Raw genomic sequence first — 21,870 nt, 5'->3', positions numbered from 1 at the left:
TAAACTTTTGTTATCAAGAGACGTGGACTGGGTCTGGCTTTTGCACCGTGTTTCTACACTAGGTTCCTTTTGATAGGAAAGAACTGGTGCCTCAATCTTCTGCAGATTTACTGCACCCAGAACTTACCATCAATTCCCTAGATCACCTGCCACTGGTGCTTATTCTAAGCTTACCCTTTTCTTCTTCTGATGGCTTCCTCTTTATTCTTCCGATTTCAACCGTGACTTTCAGAATGTCTGATTTCCCTAAAGCATCGCTTTATATACCCCTTGGACAGGTCTATTCCAAGGGTAGTAGGTGAATTCCATATTTCATTATCTAAGGTCGACGTCTTCTCCGTTTATTTAAACGCCCCTTAACCATAACAGAATTTTTCTCAAATAGTGTGAACTCTTTGAGGAACGGTTGTCTTGCTGTGAATTCGTTTGAATGGAGAATAATGCAGTATTAAACGTTGTGAATTTTTAAGTCTAGTGTGCCTTAACGTTTCTGCATATTGTGTTAAAGCGCTTCAATAAAATCAAGTGACAAAAATTGTTTTGCTAGTTTATTATCCTGTATACTTATTAAATTATACTGTTAAAATAATTCAATATAAGAGCGGTGTGAAAGCAAAAACTTGTCTGGGGACTTCGAAATTTTGACTAGTATATATGCAATATACCGCATATAGTTCTTTGATAAGACAGAGTTATTCCTCTTTACACATTACCGTAAAACAATAGCAAAACATGGACAATATGGAAGGCGGGGGGTATTATTAAGTGAGCTTATTGCTCACAGTACCTCTAGTTTTTTCGTTGTTATTGACGCCAATTTGCTATTCATGAACTGTAAATGAATAATTTCTTGTTAAGTATTCATGAATTATTAATAACAACATTATATAATATACTCATAATTCTTTATCTTCGTCCAAAATAAAAATAAGTTTTAATATATCCATTCCATATTAACAAGAAGTATAAACGGAATGCTCCACACAACGATACATAACATATTCATAAATTACTTTCATATTATAATAACAATGAAACATGTAAAACACAGAATAAAACAATTACATAGATGTATTTTGCAGAGAAACATTTGCAAGCGATAATTATAAAACATTTTCATAGATTCTTTATACTAGAAGTCTATAGAATAAACTCATGGTCTAGTTTTAGAACATAAGAAAATGTTTCAAAGATTTAACAGTATTTAATAAAATAATTGTGACGAAAAGCAAAATTGTATATACAAAATCTAAAAATGAGACGAGAATTTTTCGTTGCTCATTAAAAGATTAACCTATTTGAGTAAATCATACTCGGATAATGAACTTTGTCGACCTTTCAATATCCAATCGCAGAATATAACAAAAGTAGATACATTTCAAAGATACAATAGTATTTAATGAATAAATGTGATGAAACAAAATTTTTATAAAAATTATAAAAAATGAAAGAAATTTTGCTCATTAAAAAATGACCTATGAGATTAAATCATACTTGGATAATAAACCTTTCAATATCCAATCGCATTATACGAAATATATCTTGTTTAGTGTTAATTTTAATTGTTGATTGCAATGGCGATGGAAGCAAATATTGGCATTGGCTAATCATGGTGTCACAACACAAAGGCGTAAATATTCAAGATTACGAAAGATTTTTTGACCAAGCAGTCACAGGTAGGAGATACAACTGCGGACAAAGGCTGAGACTATGAAAAATTCATTCAGATTCCGATAATTATTTGTACATAAACTATAGAAAGAAATACACAAAAGTTGAGACTATATATAATCTAATTTAAATTTTATTAAATACAATTTGTATATCAATTACCCGCTAGACTAGTTAAACTTCTGTAAACTATTTAGTTTCAGACAGAGTATCGTCTCACATGCTTTTTAATTTCATTCAGCACTATCTTGTACTCAGACGCTGTACTCTCATCATACCTGTACTTGTTATCATTAAACTACTTTACCCATCGGCGTGTTATCTCTAGCACAGACAAACCTTATTTATCCAACACATCAGCATGGTCTTCATCTCCATCTTCATCACTAAACCAATCAAGGACATCATCTTCTTTCAACATATAGCTCAGAATTACACATTGTGTGCATCACCCTGATATTTACGTCTACCCCGGCATTAAAGAATTTTCACCTTCTCTACTTTGTCCTTGACTATCACCATCTCATCAATAAGAAAAAACAGCAGAGGTCTCACATCAGACTCATAGTTAAAGTCATCATACAACTGAACCAACTGATTGACATCCAGTCCTATTTCCAATAAATGTTTCAGAACAATGCACTCACTTTTAAAGATTATGTCATATAAATTTCCAAATTCTTCTATACGCCAAACATGTCGCTGTGCTATCACCACATCATCTTTGCTATTAGAAATCACGCCACCGTGTCTTATGTTAATCAAACAGTTAAAGAAATGTAACTTTAATTTATTCAGCTGAGCTTCTCTTTCTATTTCTAGTAATTGTTTTACAACGTCCACTTTGTTTTCTATTAATGCAACATACAATGATGACATACTCTCTTTATTACAGATTGTGGAGTCTGCACCATACTTGTTCAGAATCAAAACTGCAGGAACAGCAAGCTTTGTGTGATGTAAAATTATTACGTGAAGAGGAGTGTTCATCAGCCCCTGCCTCTATCAGCATCTTCACTAAACTTAAATCTCCACCCAAACATGCTTTTTTCAGTGGTGTATTGTATTTACTTTGTGGATTAACATCAGCCCCCGCCTTTATGAGCTCCTTTATTAAACTCATTTCTCCACCAACGCAAGCTGTTGTCAATGGTGAATCAAACTGAGTTGCTGGATTAACATCAGCTCCCATGTCTATCAGATCCGTCACTAAACTTTTATGTCCACACTCACACGCTGTCACCAGTGGTGTATTGATTTCGCCTCGAAGATTGATATCAGCCCCTGCCTGAATCAGCTCCTTTACTAACCTAATATGTCCACCCTCACATGCTGCTGTTAATGGTGTATTATATTCACCTTGATGATTGATATCAGCTCCCTCCTCTATCAGCTCTTTCACTATATTTATATGTCCTTCCATACATGCTACTGTCAATGGTGTATCATAAACACAATGTTCATAATTAAAATTTGTCAGAAGCCTGGAATTTATGCTTCTATTGAAATATTTCAGTATTTTTCTAACAATTCCTAAGTCGCCACTATAACAGCTCAGTACCAGCAACCGGTATTGTTCAATATTCTGCTTAGCTTCCTCTTCTTCTGTTATAACTGTTGCAAGTGATAAATTAGGGTTTAAAGAATTCGTAAACAGTTCAGACTGTGTTTCTTTGTGAATATCAGTTTGTTCTAAAATAAATTGTAATATCTGATTGTGTCCATAGTAAATCACCCAACTGATGACTCTAACCTTGTATTCTTTCTTTCTCTCGTTGACCAAGACTTCCTGGCCTCGCATATCTCTGTACGTCATGAATCTCTGTCGAGGCCACTTCATCTTTCCTATCCTCCCCTCACTTTCCTTGTCCAAACGTTCTTTTTTACTCACTGCCTTAAACACGTTTTTCTGCACCGACAAAAATAAAGACTATCATTTGCAATAATAGTGTACATTTATGCCGTGTTTGACTGAACTTCTTTTGATTTAAACATATTTCATTTCCATCAGAGACCTTTTTTTTTTTAACAATGAACACTTTATTATGATGACGGATGCTTTATGAAATATACTTCTTTCAAAATATTTTATATACATTTTTGCCATCACATTTTATTACTCTTAAACAGAGTATCGTCTCACATTTTTCTTTACCTCACTCAACATTCTCTCACATTCAGTTACGTCTTTTGTCTCCCACCAGTACTCGCTCTCTCTCAGTTTGTTCATTAGTTGTCGTATTCTTTCCAGAATAGACACACCCTCTCTGTCCAACACAAAATCACTCTCTCTGTATTTCACCCTGATATTGACATCTGCTCCTCCCTCAAGGAGGGTCAAGACCTTTCCTACTTTGTCACTGACCCTCTTCTCATCAATAAGAGTAAACAGCAAAGGTCTTACATCCGACTCATACGTACTTGTAAACCCCTCAAAATTAATGTTATTATACAACTCTATCCGCTGATTTACATCCAGACCTACATCTAGCAGGTGTTTCAGTTCGTCGCATTTATTTTCTCTGATTATTCTATACAAATCACCCAATTCCTCCATACGCCATACTCGTCTCTGTGTAGTCACCACATTACCCTTACAATCAGTCATAACGTTGCTATGTCTTATGTTTACCAAACACTCAAACAAATGTAACTTTAATTTATTTAACTGTCTTTCATCTTCAGCTCGTAATAATTGATTCACAACATCGTTTTTGTGTTTCAATAATGCAATATGCAATGACGACAGACCTTGTTTGTTGCAGATAGAAGAATCTGCACCATATTTGTTGAGAATCTGTATAACAGGAATGAGGTTCTCAGGTTCATCTAAGATTGTTAGATAAAGGGGTGTTCGTCCCAGGTTATCACCTGTATTTATGTTAGCATCCTTCTCCAGTAGTACCTTCACTACACCTATTTGTCCATCCGTACATGCCCTTGCCAATGGCGAATAAAATCTGCCTTGTTGATTGACAACAGCTCCTGCCTTAAGCAGCTCCTTTACAATACTTAAATGTCGATCGTCACAGCAAGCTGTCAGTGGTGGTCCTGAGCGATCCTGTAGATTTACATCAGCCCCTGCCTCTATCAGCATCTTCACTAAACTTAAATCTCCACCCAAACATGCTTTTTTCAGTGGTGTATTGTATTTACCTTGTGGATTAACATCAGCCCCCGCCTTTATGAGCTCCTTTATTAAACTAATTTCTCCACCAACGCAAGCTGTTGTCAATGGTGAATCAAACTGAGTTGCTGGATTAACATCAGCTCCCATTTCTATCAGCTCCGTCACTAAACTTTTATGTCCGCACTCACTCGCTGTCACCAGTGGTGTATTGATTTCGCCTCGAAGATTGATATCAGCGCCTGCCTGAATCAACTCTTTTACTACGCTAATATGTCCACCCTCACATGCTGCTGTTAATGGTGTATTATATTCACCTTGATGATTGATATCAGCTCCCTCCTCTATCAGCTCTTGCACTATATTTATATGTCCTTCCATACAAGCTACTGTCAATGGTGTATCATAAATACAATGTTCATAATTAAAATTTGTCAGTGCCCTCAAATTTATGCTTCTATTGAAATGTTTCAGTATTTTTCTAACAATCTCTAAGTCGCCACTATAACAGCTTAGTACCAGCAAGCGGTATTGTTCAGTATTCTTGTTAGCTTCCCCTTCTTCTGTTATAAGTGATAATTCAGGGTTTAAAGAATTCGTAAACAGTTCAGACTGTGTTTCTTTGTGAAGATCAGTTTGTTCTAAAATAAATTGCAGTATATGATTGTGTCCATAGTAAATCACCCAACTGATGACCCTAATCTTGTATTCTTTCTTTCTCTCGTTGACCAGGACTTCCTGGCCTCGCAGATCTCTGTACGCCATGAATCTCTGTCGAGGCCACTTCATCTTTCCTATCCTCCCCTCACTCTCCTTGTCCAAACGTTCTTTCTTACTCACTACCTTAAACACGTTTTTCTGCACTGACAAAAATAAAAACTTAAGCACCGTGTAAGACTTTGTTTTTAACACCTCAATAAAACCCTTACAAACCTTAGGTTCTTTCAAAATATCATTCATAAAAACGTCATACAGTTCCATATTTTCTACATCTTTGTACAAACGTTCCGTTAACATTGAATACTGATCCTCTCTTAGCCTAATATAGAGATCAAATAACTCCATGTTTTCTCGAGATTTACCATTTAATGCAACATTCCCTTCCTCTTCCTTACACTCCCCACAGACTTCAATATTCTCACTTTCTTGTTTATGTTCACTCTCCAAATTTTGCATTTTATGTTCATTATGTTGTTGGAGTTTTACGTTGTTGGCAATATAACTACTACTCATATATTGTAAAATCAGTTCTGGAAACTGACAACCAAAATGATACGCAAGAACCTCAAACATGGAATCATGAACAAAGGAATACTCAGTACCATACATTTTTGTGTAAGTTCCCTCCATTGCTGATAGTGCATCAACAAATTTATAATTATTCGTTTCACTGCTGACTTTGCATTTCCACAAAACTCTTTTTTTCATTTCTTGAAAGCTTTTAGCAACCTTTTCCTTATTGGTTTCTTCAAGGATGTTCTCCGATATTTTGTTTTCATTCATCATGCATAAAACCAAAGAAACATAATGAATTTTGTTTTGTTTCTTCATTTCTTCAAGTTCATTCAAAATATAAGGAACTGGATTTTCAAAAAATGCAGTCCCGTAAGACTTGAATTTCTTTTCCGATGAAAATAATTTACAAAGATAAGGAAACATTTTAGATGTTGATGATAAATTGGCATCAGAGAACATATTGTAATTTATGTTGTACATTTTTAGTAAATTTATCTTGTCACTGTTGGTTAAAATGTTATCTTTGCTATGCAACAAAATTATATTGTTTTCATTGGTAAAAAATGAACTTGATTCAAATGATTTTCTATACACTGCTTCTCTACATGTCATGAGGGTTTTTGATTTTGGCATTGTGGGCTACTGATTCTATCTTCGTAATTAAACAAAAGGTTTAATTTTACTTCTTGAAGTCCAAAGACACCTACCACATCATCAATAACAAAAACCTGTGGACTATGAGGATCACAATAGTCCTCTCTGTTCTGATGTCTTTGATTGGTACAATCTCGTATCCTTCCTGTTGTAACATCAGGGCAATGTGATGTGCTGTTGTGCCGTTTTTCCAGATCCAGGGGACTCCAATCAACGTCACATGAGAATTTTTCTTCACTTTTTGCAGCATTGCGCAAAGTTGTGTTTCAAAGTATACCATATCCTCTTTTTTTCACTGTATGATATCGTTTTCGTGAAGAGCTACATATAGAAGACCATGTACTATCGTATTTTCAATCGAAATCAATTTTGACAAATAAGAAATACCCGAAATAAATATCAAACATTTTTTTTTCAAAGTCAAAATCTCGTGTGAAAGAAATGAATTATAAAATATAAAGAATATGCTCTACGTTTCAACACTTTCTAAAACAAGGCAAATTATTGATAAGCAATTTGAGGAAACAAGTATATCAACAGTCTCGTTTAAAGTCATCATTTCATAAATTCGATGGTCGATACAATGATTTTGTCATCAAATACAATTTACCATTCAGTCAAATGCTGAATGACGTTTTTCATACTACTTGTTAGTCCATTATTTATACACCGAATTGCCGACAGATTTTTCCGTTATATCTCGATCATAACAAGGAGCACACAGCGGTTGTGAACTGTTGACAGGGAATGCTTACTCCTTTGTGGGACCTGATCCCAGTTTTGATGTTTGGAGGTACGTGTTTGCTATGCTCATATTTTATTTTGTGAACTTTTTAGCTGGACTACTGTTCGCTATCTCCAGATATTTTATTTCTTGTTCTAACTGTTCATAAATATAACAGTGTCAATAATTTACATAGAAAATAATACATACCCTTTTCCATATTACATCATGTATCAGCCAGAGACACTAATATCAGCCAGAGGCCGAAGGCAAGAGTTGATACAGGATGTGATGTGGAAAGGGGTATGTTTTATTATGTTTATTACATACTTAGTGATAAAATACAATATTCATTAGGTTGAAAAGAAAATAAGTAAATAATCATGTACGCAGTTCTTACACGGTCTATTGTCTTATACAGTTTGTGTTTGTTAGTTCTTCTATTTCAGATGTATCCGATCTGTAATTTGAAAATAATCTTTAATTTTTTAAAATAGATTATTCTTACATTCAAAAATTTAAAATTGAGAGAATATGTAACCCCCCCCCCAATCAAAAAAAAAATATTAGTATGATTACAAGTGCTGTTTTTGAGGTTTAATTTACTAGGGGTTTGGCACTGATCCGTATCAGCCCTGTAAATCCATATTAACACTACAGGGCTAATATGACCATTATGAATTCAGGCATATCACTTATGCAAAATCCTGTATTTATCACTAAGTATGTAATAAATAAGAATAATCCAAACCTTTGACATAAAAAGAGCACAATACCAGGTATAACACTTACACATTGTATTTGCTTGTAAAAATTACCTTTAACATTGTATGGAATAGCTTCATTTTTAAACTTTGCTACTTCATCTGAAAAAAAAGATAACACAGGATGAAATTACACCATTCAGTCGACGGAATGGTAACTGAATGCCCACTGAATGGTCACTGAAAGGTCACTAAAAGTACCTTTCCCGTGACTTTTCCGTGATCATTCAATTACCATTCAGTGGACTTGAATGGCACATACATTTCAGTGACCTTTCTGTTAACAATCAGTCGCATCTTTTTATTGAATACTAGTTATCAGCTTATTTTTTAACATTAAATTCTATATCACTTTTTCCTGGTGTAAAAGCATTGAATTTGTCTAATTTCGAGAGTCTGTCACCTTATCAATTACTCTACGACTTCTTCCTGATTAATAATGAATTAAAATCAATAAAGATGTAGAAATCGATGGTACACTTGAATCACCTGTTGTATCGAGAAGCTGCGATGTGTATATATCTTGTTTTGTATATTCTATGTTAATTGCGCGGGTTTTGGGGACAGGCTGATTAATTACACATCTCTATCGGGATTATGACAAATATCAGTGACGGGCACCTGTTCCTGTGTCAAAGATATGAGATCGTTGTAAATTATCTATCTAGAAAAGTAGTAAAATAATTTTAAAACAATTTCATTTAAGAGGCATGTATAATTCATGTAAAATGATTTTAAAACGATGCCTCTCAAAAGCTAAACTATCCCGCGGTTTTGACAAAATTTATAATAGAAAAGGTGCAAAATAATTAATAATCAGGCATAATTGTTCAATAAAACATAATTCCATGAAAAATACATAAGCACGATAGAATGTGTTAGATTGACATAAGAATAATGAATTCTACTAGTAAATTTGAGCTGTAAATATATGTTTCAAAAATAATGTTTTATTTTCTTGTTTATATCGAAGAGCACTTTGACTAAAACCTTAAATTTTTTTTCAGATTGACTGATTGCTTATACATTTAATAGCCTATTTAATTGAATATTTATCACCGATTTAGATATTTACAGAAAGAGAAAATAAGACAAACTTCACGACATTTAATTAAATTTGTATTCGACCATCGGATCAACCGATATTTTTAATCACGAAGCAATTTTTTAAAGTCAAATAAGAAAATTAAAAAATACATTTTGAATTTGTATCATTAAAAAAAAATAAGATTATAATAATTATTTATTTATATTTTTGTATCTATAATCATAGTTAAGAATTTTAATTAGTTCAAACACTTTAAAGACAATTAAACCTCAAATTAATGAATTCATTCAAAATATTGTTAAGGAAAAATATCTTATGATTAACTAGTAAGCTTGTGAAAAAAAGGACCCCGCTAAGTTGATTAAAAACATCACTTAAAGGTGGCGGAAAAGTCACTGAAAGACGACAGAAAGAAGGTCACTGAAAGTCAACGGAAAGGTCGCTGAAAGTTGATGGAAATGTCACTGAAAGTTGACAGGAAAGGGGTTCGCCAACGGCTTATCTCCACCTTGCGCCGCTAGAGGCGCTGGTGTACTATGAGGTATTCTAGATAAAGCCTGGTATCTCATGGATTCGTGGTACCAGAGACGTATATGGAGGCTTACCGATTCGTAATCAAATAAAATCGATTAACAAAACTTTGAGCTTAATTTTATTGTGATTTAATGATCGTAAGATCTTAATCTGTTTCTTTAGTAAAAATTTGGTGTGATTTCATCACTTATCTGTGTCAAAATTCACCTTAAAATGTGTAGTGTTACACCACTGTAGAAAAATCAAGCGTCTCATTGATTCGTCATACGTCGTCAAAAGCTGAGTTATTGGTATAGTATATTTGGGGCACAATTACTAATAAAAAAGATAACAATTTTATTCCATAAATTATTTAGTTGATTGCAAATACCTTTATATAATTTTTCCCTTGAATTTATTCCTGTTTTCACTTAATGCACATGTCTACAGTCTACGCATCATTATTGTTGGCAATTGTCAGTTAAATATTTCAATGAAAACAAAGTTAAAATTGGACTCAAACCATCATTTGATTTTAATTCCTGACAGAATAATACAGAAGGAGACGGATTATTGTATATTAAATAAAAACTTGTTTTTGGCTGCTGGTTATAAAAAAAAGAAACACACTGTTTTTAACACTAGTGTATACGTTTTTCTTCATGGGGTGTAATAATTATAATAAGCCATTATTAGAAATCATTGTGTCCCGTGTAGAAGAACCAGGTAGTTTAATGTTTGTATAATTTGTGTATTAATTAACGATTTACTTGTTTTGATCCTTATTGATAATCAATTAAAAGTAGTTCCCCCAATACCAATGGTTGTATATCTGCTCACTATATAGCTCTCCAGATACCTTGCTTAATGGCAGTGATAACACTGAAATATTCTCATAAACACTGATAAAACGATGTTCAAAATTTAGGCAAGACTGTATTTTTAATTCTTTGAAATTTTACGCGTTTAAATTTTACGGATTTATAAAACTCGTTAAAAAATAAGTAAAAATTAGCTGCACGTAAAAAAATAACCGTTATACGGTATTACTTTCTATAATGCTCTTTGTTTCATATAGAATTTGTGCATATTTCACTGTTTTGATAAAAGAGAATAAAATATATTCCTATTTCATTAACAACTGTACAGATTACATGATACAAAAACATTACAATGGTCCACAAACATTTGAAACATGACTTCCATTGTCCATCAATATTTAAAACATGAACATAGTATCACTGTGCAATTCTTAGACAGAAGCCAAACAGTCCCGATTACAGGAAAGCTCAAAAAGTGTTCATCAGTGCAATTTGATGTTCAGAATAAAAAATGTCTCTAGACCAAAAGCTGGTCGAACGGTTTTTGGAGCTTCAGATTTCTCCCAACATGAATAAGTCTACTTTGAACTTCTGTTTTGGGTTTTCTCTTGTATTTACCGTCCTCTCTACAATGTATGTTTGTACATTTAAGATATTAAATAATCATTGTCATTGTCATTTCAGCACAATTATCAATCAAGCGGAAATGTCAAATTTTCATGAAGTGTTTGTGACAAATTTAAAAGTGTTAAAGGAAGCAAAACACCCACAAAGTTATTTATCATTTTACTATACTTGGGGTCAGTTACTTAAAAATGTGATTAAGCACATTTGTTAAAATCGATATGTAATTGTAATTGCATGTAATTGACAATATTATCAATACACTTAAAAATATCTAATTACTTTAAATTGTTTTGAAGAATGTCATTAAATACAAACCAATTACTTAAGGTTTATTTAAAAAAGATGAAAAACATATACATAAATAATTTGAAGCAGCAATATTATTAAATTTAATTTTTCCGATTGCCCTGGGCAGTGTGTTATGCTGCATAATATTACCAAGCATTTAATTATTTGAAAAACACTTTTTAAAAATATTTTTCTAGAAAAATAAAGTATTTGAAATGTATTTGAAAAAATACATGACATTGTTTGGAATGTACTCGAATTTAAATACATTCAGTCTCTTGTAATTGAAAGCAAACTACTTTCAATTACTTTAAAGAAATGTATTTCATTCCATTAAATTATAATCACTTATTTCAGTTACCTCATTCCTACCTTAGAAGATTCATTCAGCTTAGTCTCAACGGCTATGCTGATATGTTCTAATATAATGCTATGTCAAGTTGCCCTCTTTGACTAATCGGAGCTTACACTACCTAAGGATTTTATATAAATAATGATGTCGTAAAAGATGCCATCAAATTTTAGCCAGTTTAATTCTTTCCTTCGGTAAAATGCATAGCTCTTCAACTGAACAAATTTGAATCCTCTTTACTCACCAAGGCTTCTTGAACAGCGGAATGAATGAAATGGAGATGAAATGACCATGAATATGAAATACCTAATATGGACCATGTCGATATCTTATCTTTTGCAGTCTTCACGTAGTGCATCGCCTTATAGGGTTGATTAATATATACAGTGTATATGTTTTTACTGCTAAAGTGATATATATGTTTTTTTAGTGATCGTTTTTTTCTCGTATCTTCTCACAGCAGTACCTCTTAAAGATTTTACAGAAAAGACATATAAACTTGACATATTTATGTAGGAGCAGTAGGTGTATATCCAATTAATAGTTTTCTCTCAACAGTGTATTTATGAACCTTTTAATTCTTTTTCTTTTTTAACAGAAATGTATAAAGAACAAAGATAAACATTTTTCCCTAATAGTTCCAGAAGATATTAATTCACCTCAAATTAGTTTACATGTATACTACCTGTAGTATACTGAAAAAAGTCAGCATACTAGCATAATATAATAAAATTTATTTGATTGCATGACTTAAAATTACGAAAACTGGCCAAATGAGAATATTAGGTACTATGCACTAAACTCGGTGTTCAAAATTACTCATATAGTGGAAATTCTAAAAATTAAAAAAATCGGGCAATGTAGCCAGGATGCGTCAAGATCTTCTCGCAAACAATCACATTCAACCAAGCGTTTGGTCTCACCCTCTAATGGGCTCCATCTTAGGGCACCTATTAGGGCAATTCCAAGTGAACATCTGATACATTTAGCATCTGATTAGATGAAATGGTTTGAAATTAACAACTGCTAATAAACAGCATCACGGTCTTTTTCAACTCAGGGCTGCCAGTGTTGTCAAAGGGTTTTCCGTCTTTTAATAATATAAATTTCCATGTTTGGGTACCACAAATTGATGGATAACGACCAAACATCACACACAGTGCCGAATGAACTCCATGCAAAGGAGAATCAAGGCTTATTCATTGAAGTAATCCTTATATAACTTGTATTATAACGGTATTCAGAGTCATGTGTGTCCAACTGGTGCAACGCGGCCGAGCTTGGGAGTGTGGTGATTTGTCTTGTATCACCGAGGTTGAGTTAACCATTTGGGTTTCAATTGGAGCATTTCAGTACTGCTGCGTGGTATGCCACCTCTCTCTCCATCAGCCTAAAACACGCTTACGTCATGCTAACACACCTTAACGCGCTGTCACCGAGAGAGGTATCCTGAGATTCTGTAACACGGCTTGTGTTACCTCGAGTTCACAGTACATAGGCACGCTGACGCTCTGAACACACAACAGTGTTTACGCTTTATGAAATCATAGACGTTTTATACGAAACTTTGAAATTGAAAACATACTGTTCCTTATCCCAACTACTGGGTATAAACAAATGACATCGGGCCATTATGACATTTTGCCACACATAACAGAAGCCCATATGTAAAAAGGGAAACTTTAAGTTTGTATTTGAAATGTGTAACTTTTGTATATTCAAATATGGTATATTTAACAACCATAAATTTGTGAAAGGAAATTACTGCTGGAGTCAATTGAAGCACTGAGCATTAACTTCTTCACCAACTCTATGTTATTGAGATAGTAAATGATTTACATGTACAGAAGAAAACAAGGGCCCCAATGGAACCTTAAACATGTAGCTGCTGTTGTTTTGCTCTTGGTGAGTTTTATGACTTCCTAGGGGATGTCCAAAATCTTAAGACTTTTCATAAACTTTTAAAGAACTGTGTACCTTTCTTTTTTGTGTGAATACATATGTTTACAAGTTTTAGGGAATTTCAAAAAGATTTTCAATATAATGTTTGGATGATGATGATACCATTAAATTTTTTTTAAGTTGCATGATCTACAGATGAATTCATAAATTTACAGTTTGTTGAGTTGTTTTGGGAAAGATTTCTTGAAGTTTATTTTTTTTTCGAATTACATGTAATTGGTATCAACTTTCATAATATTGAAATGCATATATATTTGATAAACTATTTAATTTGCTAGCAATTCATGCCTTGTACTCGGTGTCAGAGGGAAATAAGATTATTATTTTTCAAGATATATGTTAAATCTTGGACCTGCCATTCACCGAATATTGGATAGATGCGGTAGTAAAATCTTTGTCGGGAAATAATAATCTTGATGAATTTGAAGATATTCAGGTTAAAGAAATTCTTAATATTGTCAATTTGATTTTGCAACATGTCGATATGGCGTGAATGTACTTTGTGTTTACTTTGCAAAAGAATTTTGACAAAACGGGTTTTAAAGTCAAGACTTGTGGCCTTTTTGTAGATTTAGAGAATAATTATTTGGCTACTAGCCAGATGGTATTATTGGAGAAATTGCGATTATTGAAATCAAATGGTTTAATTTGCTTATTTCTATACTGATGATGGTGTATTGCACTTGAAACAGAGTCATAATTATTACATGCAGGTGCAAGATCCATCAAATTTTTTTGTAGTTAATGTTCAGAAAATATCCCCTAGAGTTGTTTTATAAAAACACTACAGAAAATTTCTTGTAAAAATTGTAAATTGGTGTCATTATCAATCTGAGTTGAAGTTATTGTAGATGAAAACGATGTGATACTGGAAAAGCCTGATTGCAGTTTGAAAATATTTTAATTGATTATCACAGTGTTTTAATGGATAACGTTTTTGTTATTGACATATTGTTTTTATATCATAACAAAAAACAATTTTTCAATATTCATCATGGAATAAGTTACATGTAGTATTTCTCAAAATGTTTAATTTAAAAATATGGTAGTTTAGTTCAGAAAACAAAAGAATATAATATTAAGATGTAATAAATGATGTATCCACCATTATTTGGAATCTTAGTTCTTTATTATGAATATTTGTCGAAAAAATGATCGAGAGTTGGAAACAAAAGCATATGATTAAAAAAGTCCAGAACACTGCTTTTTCCTTTTAGTTGGTGTTTTTCTAGTTACAAGATCATCTTGAAAGAGCAAGTGTCTCAATAGGCCCCTTAAAATGAACACATTACACTATATATGCTATTCTTTTTATTTTGCTGATCTCCATCATAAAGATCACGTTTTCCCGCCATTTTTTCTGATGCCCAAAATACAAAATCTTGATAAGGTCTACTGAAAAACAAATAAAAAAAATAATTCTGGAGCCTTACACAAGCTCTTTCTTATATCAAAAGATCTTGAAAGTGGAATATCCTCTCCACATGAATACGCGATCTGAGGCAACATCTTCGGTTAATTATGACAAAAATCAGGACAAAGACATATGGCTAACGTCCACATTGTTGGTGTGTTTACTTTGAATGACATACCAAATGAGAAGCAAACAAAGTTCCTGGATATCTTGATGCATTTTGTCAGCATAGTTTTTCTTGAAAGAGCGCACAACTTTGGTAAGTGTCCCAAAAATGTTCCTTTATTGACAATTTATTATCCTTAATTTATTATGTATGTATATTTTTTGATTTGTACAGCTATATATGCGACCTTTATTGATCATTTTCATTTTGATCAAAATGCCGTTATTTTAGAAATATTACATCATAAAGATCACGTTTTCCGCCATTTTTGCATATTTTGTATAAAACTGCTTATTTTCAAGCAGTTTTTCTTCCAGCAAATATAGAGCGCAGCCTAGAATAAGCTTTTTATTTTTAAAAGATGTATCTATCCAATACTGATCAGTGACAGAAAAATTATTTATGTTCTACACTGCGCTCTATGTTTCCCATAAAAAAAACATAAAGAAAAAGGCGTATTTTTGGCTTTTTTTTTTTTTTGTTAGGTTGCAAAAATAGCATTATTTCTCATGTCATTTACAACTACAGCTAGAGATGTGTATATTGGAAATATTTCTAATATAATCTCTTCTTCAAAATAAATATAAGTTAAACATATTTGAATGTCATTCTAAAATGTTGATTTTTGGGGCCCAAATTGGCTCTTATCATATATACTGAATATATAGTAAAAAGTCAGAACCGTCAATGATTTGTCTGTCACTTGTCAGCACACAGTAAGCATCTGAAATATAACTAACAGTGCCACGTGGTGTGCAACCAATCATGACCTTTAGTGTATTTTTGTTCTTATAATTGGAAAATGTAGCACTTTTGGGCATTTACATTCTGGGGCTTATTTATTGGTACCTAGGTGGCATCAAGAGTATTACTCTAGTTTTGTTAAAATTTGCAAAGAAGTCATGGGCATATGATCTATTACTGATCTAGAGGGCCAAATGTTTTGAAAGTACATAAAGTTGATCCATGTAACAATGATATTTGAAACAGTACTTTCACTAACTTGAAACAAATAACTCAGTTCAATGTCTTCTTTTGCTTGTCTCAGTTTCATGGTCTTTAGGGGAAAGTAGATTTGCTCTTAAGGTTAGAATAGTTGTGACAAGAACTTGAAAAAACATCATGAAATGGTCATAATTCTCAAAACCTGTATAATATTTCACCATTTTATCATTACTCTGCAATTTTTCAATAGATAACCTGTTGTTTTTCCCCAATGTCACATTGAACTGATAGATCTTGCAGCTTAATTTTTTTCATCACTTTTAGGCCTATAACATTCTGAATCACAATCTACACTAACTTCTTGCGTTGATTCCACCACCACTTCATTCACAACACATTCACTACAAGGAACATTTTCATTCACCACACATTCACTACTTAAAACATTTTCACTCTGATCTGTATCACACTTGACTCTTTTACTGTATCTTTGCTCTCTTGTGCTAGGTAACTCATTCTTACACGCAAAGGGAAAGACAGAAGGAACAGCTTCTGGTCTCAGTCTCTTTCTTTACTTACTTATGGTTACTTATGGTATTTTTGTATTTTTAGAACACAGGTCCTGTCAAGGTCCTCTTGGTGGACTCCAAACTTGCTTTGTTACTACTTGGGTGACTACCGGTGTATTCGGTTTTAAAGTCTACTTTGTAATTCTAGAGCACATCCTGGTCCTTCCAGAAGTTGTCTAGTCTATTCTTGAAAGTATTCAGAGTTTTAGCACTTACAACATCCTCTGGTAAGCTATTCATAGACTGACAGTTCTAACACTGAAGCTGAATTTTCTTATATTGAGTCTCGGTCTCTGTACAAACATCTTCATGGAATCCCCCCTCTTCCTTGTAACGTGGTCTCTCCTAACTTGATAAAGTCTGCTGCTAATGGGTCATACTTTCCACTTGTTATTTTGTACACTTGGATCATATCTCCTCGGTGGCGCCTGTACTTCAGCATTGGCGTCGTTTAGTTTCTTCAACCTTTCTTCATAGCTTAATTTTAATCCTGGAATCTGCTTTTTGGTAGCTCTTCTCTATTATTCCTTCAATCATCTCTATGTGTCTTGATTTGAAAGGGAACCAGACCGAACTCGCATAAGTGTTAAATGTGTCCTGACAAGTGTCTTATAAAGAGGAATGAAAGTTTCTTCCTCCAAATGTTGAAAGGTTCACGTTCTTACATCCGAAGAATCAAGTTTGCCTTTTTCACCTTCTCACTTATGTGTCTGTCAAAGCTGAGTTGTTCATCTATGATGACTCCTATGTCTTTTTCCTCTTGTACCTTCTCCAGAGTCGTCCTAACAGCTCATACTCAAAGTCTTGGTCTGCGTCTTTCTTTTCCAATGTGCATGTGTTTACATTTTTCTGGATGGAACTTTAAGAGCCAGGTGTTACTCCATTCTGTTAGTTTCAAGATCTATTGAAGTGTCATTTTATCTTCCCTACCCTTAACTATGTTGAAGATTTTCGTGTCGTGGGCAAATAGATACACAGTAGAGCTCACGATATCAGGGAGATCGTTGATAAATATGACGAACATTATCGGCCCAATTACTGACCCCTGCGGAATGCCGGAAGTTACGCTATGCCATTTAGATGTTGCCCCGTTTATAAATCTGTTGTTTCCTTCCACTTAGGTAGTTCCTTATCCAATCTATAAGTTCTTTCCCTATTCCATATGCTTCCAGTTTCTTAAGCAGTCTGTTATGTGGGACAGTATCAAAGGCCTTCTGATAGTCCATGTATATACAGTCAACATCATGTCCACTGTCCAATGCCTCTGTCCCATTCCTCTAATACCCTTAACAGTTGTAGTGAAGTTGATCTACCACTGATAAAGCCATATTGTTTAGTTGTAAAGAGGTTGTTGTTTACAAAATGCTCTATTATGTGGTCCCTAACTAGTCCTCTCCCATGACTTTACACACCACTGACGTTAAGCTTACTGGTCTGTAGTTTCCTGCTATCGCCTTGTTTCCTTTCTTAAAGATCACGCTAATACGTGCTGTTTTCCATTCTTCTGGAACTTTTCTCTCATCTACTGCCTTTCTAAAGATCCTTTGCTAGGGGGTTCTGCTAATTTAACTCTTAATTCCCTCAATAGCCTTGGATGCATGTTGTCTACATCCTGGTGACTTATCTGGCTTTAACAGGTTTAGTGCTTTGATAATTTCTTCCTCCAATATTCTTAATTCTGTCACTCCTTCTTGATAGGACGTTTGTCCAGTTGGGTCTAGCTTCCTCAGGTTCTTGTGTAAAAACGCTACTAAAAAAGTCTGCAAAATATTTGCTTTCTCTTCCTCCACATCTGTTTTATTGGACTTTAGATTTTTAGTTGGAGCACACAGTTCCCCGATTCCTTGTCTCGTTTTACTTTTTGAGTTGATATACTGCCATATCTTTTGGGTTAGTTTTTGCCTCTTGTGCTATACTTTTCAAATAACTCCTTGCTTTCCTCACAAACTTTGCCACTTTGTTCCTAGTCCTATTGTACTTTTTCCTTATATTTGGATCCTTGGTAGCCAAATATTTTATTGCACGTGCGTTTTTTCTTTCATAGAAGTGACAGTTTCTTTGTCCAAGGGCATTTTCGTTTCTGCTTGGTCTGATGGTGACTACTCGCACATACTTATCTACTATTCCTCAATTCTTTGTCGGAATTGACGCAGGCATCTCATTTTTACTGTGCTCTGTGACTCCAAAATGCTTTCCCAATCTGTTTCGCTAATTTCCTTTTTCATACCAGCAAAGTTAGCTTTCCTATAAGTCCTCCTCTTTTTCCTAGCTTTTCAGTATTGCACTGCAAACATAGTTAAAGCAGATAACACAAGTGGTGAGCTCTTTCCTAATGGGCTTTGGTATTCCACTTCCTCCACAGCATTTTCATCCTTTGTGATCACAAGATCCAAAATGGTTGGAATGTTCATTCCTATTATCCCACCTTGTTGGTTTTGTGACGGTTTGGAACATGAAGTTGTCCTGCAGACAATGTATGAATTTCTGCTCAGCAGAGTTTTCACTTTTTGTACACAGCAAATCCCAGTCTATATTAGGATAGTTGAAATCTCCCATAATGAGATAGTGTTTGCACTTCATTCTTGAGGCTTCAGTTATCAGGTTTCTTAACATTCATTTTTTTCTTCGGTATTGTCTGACGGTGACTCATAGATGAGGCCAACTAGGAAATAATCTGTGCTGTTTATCTTTATTTTACAAAAAGCTGCTCCTCAAAGGATCTGAAAGTTTTGCCTCCTCTGCATAAAGAGAATCATGTATATATAAAAGTAGTCCTCTACCTATGCTGCTTTCAATATTTACATGAAACATCCTGTATTCCTTCGTCAGTCCATCGTATATTCAGCTGGATTAGGTGCACATGTTGCATTTTTTGCCTTCTCTCTGTTATTCCTATTATCAATGGCTTTGTGTCCCTTATCCTGACCTGGAACTCATTAAACTTATTTCTAAATTGGTCTGCATTGGTGTAAAGAACGAGAGTTTGTTTATCACTTTAAAACTATGTACATTATTTACATTCCTCTTTGTATCTTCTACTCTGGATCGCTTACCCTGAGCTTTACCACTTTCCTTGCCCAAGGTCAACTTTCGCACACGGTAATTGTATTCCGAACCATTTTTATTCAGTTCTTTGGCTTTCATATACAGTTTCTTTTCATTTTCCCTCTCTGTGCGTGTCAAATCATTTGCAAGTCTTACTTCACTGAATTCAGTGTTTTCCGCAACTTTCCACCTCGTTTAAAGAACTCCACTTTTTTTTCTGGGGTTCAAGTAACGAGCAATGAGACAGCATTATCTTATCCTTATTAAATTTACCAAGTCTCACTAACTTTATCATGTTTTCATCTGCCTTGTTCACTTCACAAACCTCAGCAATTTCTTTCACCTGATCTCTATCATAGGTACGACGTACTTCCTTGTCTGAGTCACTTTCCTCTATCCCATAGATGATCATGTTACATTCTCTGTTTTTCCTCTCTCATTAATTTCACTCAGTACTGCTGATACTGGCACGGTGTGCTTCCAGATTCACTCGCAGTCTCGTCCTCTGTATCAGCTTGATTTAATTCTGTTGATTTCTGTATTGCCCCAGAAACTATCTCCCTCACTTGTTCTTCACTGCATTTCTTCTCCATCTCGTCCTCCAGATACTTAATTCTACTGTCGGAACCTCTTCATCATGTCTTTACATCTCTCCTCAATTTCTCTGTCCACAATGATATTTTTTTTCACTTTTTCTCGGCATGACAAGCGAACCACATGATATCACTACTGTCCATCAGATCTATTCTTCGACCAACTTGTCCAAGCACTTAATACAAAAGTGGTCCTTGCGCAGCACAGTTAAGGTTACAAAAGAAAACGCCTACTAATTGCTACGGGAAAACTTGACTATGACATCATTCACAATATACGTCATACTACATTCCTTTAAAATACCACAAAATCAGTTTATCTGCTAATTTAACCAGTAAGAAATCATCAAACTGCATAAAAACTTACTACAGCGTGTTGGTTTGTCGTAAGATAAATCCCACATAGCAAGGTATAAACAAGTCACTGATCGCAATACACTTGTCAATATGACGTCATTTCTTACAAATTGACGTAGCTTGTATGCAGTGAGAGACAGATAAAGTAATATTTTATCAACAAAATATGTATTCTCTAATTAAATACAATATTATTTACAGATATTCTATAGGACTATAACAACTTGAATGTAATATATTTTTCACTATTTTATAAATATATTTTCTTTACATTACGTATTGAATTGACACTGCCGTATATTTGTATGCAAGTACATCGCATTGTAATGTAGGGGGGGTGTCAATAAATCGATCTAGTGCAAGGGCATACACTTTATAGATCAAAGTAAGCTTTTACATTTCAACTATAGTACTTTTAAGGTATCAAAAATGTGCTTCGATCCTGATGAAATCTTAACAACAATTTAATAATATCAATAATTCATGCCGCTGACTAGCAAAAAATATAGCATTTGGTCATACAAGTATAATTTTAACAATGATATTGCAGAATTTAGACAGGATTGCAGCACTTTTTAGAAACAACAAGGCGTGTTGAAAATATTTATATACTAAACTTGGAAATTTAACTGGGTTATGCCCTTGCACTAGTGATGTTTATATGTAACATCAATACTTCAGGTCAGTGTGCTAAAATCGCGTGACTGCCGCATCACGTGACTAGTCTAAATATAAAATATAATCGTCCTCGATATGTAATTATTAATCATAATTATAATTATCCGATATAAATAATGTACTAAAAATGATTGCCATCCCGATTACAAATACATTTTTAAATACCAAATTTAGTCGATATTTTCATTGCGCACCTTAACTGTATTGCGTTTCGTCCATTTAAATGCATGAGATGCTGCTCGTTTTCCTTACTCTTGTTGAAGCGCTGGTGTTCTAATCTTGACACAATGTACATTTTATTAAACGTATTTTTGTA

The 21,870-nt window shown here is 33.8% G+C and overlaps 1 protein-coding gene across 1 annotated transcript; it reads right to left on the bottom strand.

The window, feature by feature from the left end:
- Nucleotides 1–2,010: 2,010 nt before the first annotated feature.
- LOC134241031 (serine/threonine-protein phosphatase 6 regulatory ankyrin repeat subunit B-like) lies at nt 2,011–6,301 on the bottom strand (the record flags this gene model as incomplete). The annotated part of the gene is made up of 4 exons (XM_062723130.1): nt 3,827–6,301; nt 2,644–3,580; nt 2,164–2,522; nt 2,011–2,082 (listed from the first exon to the last, which is right to left on the bottom strand). Coding segments are annotated over exons 1-4 (3,843 nt in total), but the record flags the coding sequence as incomplete, so codon positions are not given.
- Between the last annotated feature and the right edge of the window lie 15,569 nt (nt 6,302–21,870).

The sequence above is a fragment of the Saccostrea cucullata genome, unplaced genomic scaffold (assembly GCF_032062105.1).
Source record: "Saccostrea cucullata isolate Sc308-1 unplaced genomic scaffold, CSIRO_AGI_Scuc_v1 ctg5617, whole genome shotgun sequence".
In the NCBI taxonomy this organism is placed as follows: domain Eukaryota; kingdom Metazoa; phylum Mollusca; class Bivalvia; order Ostreida; family Ostreidae; genus Saccostrea; species Saccostrea cuccullata.
The sequence above is the reverse complement of the archived record's forward strand: the minus strand, read 5'-3'. Positions and strand labels throughout refer to the sequence as shown.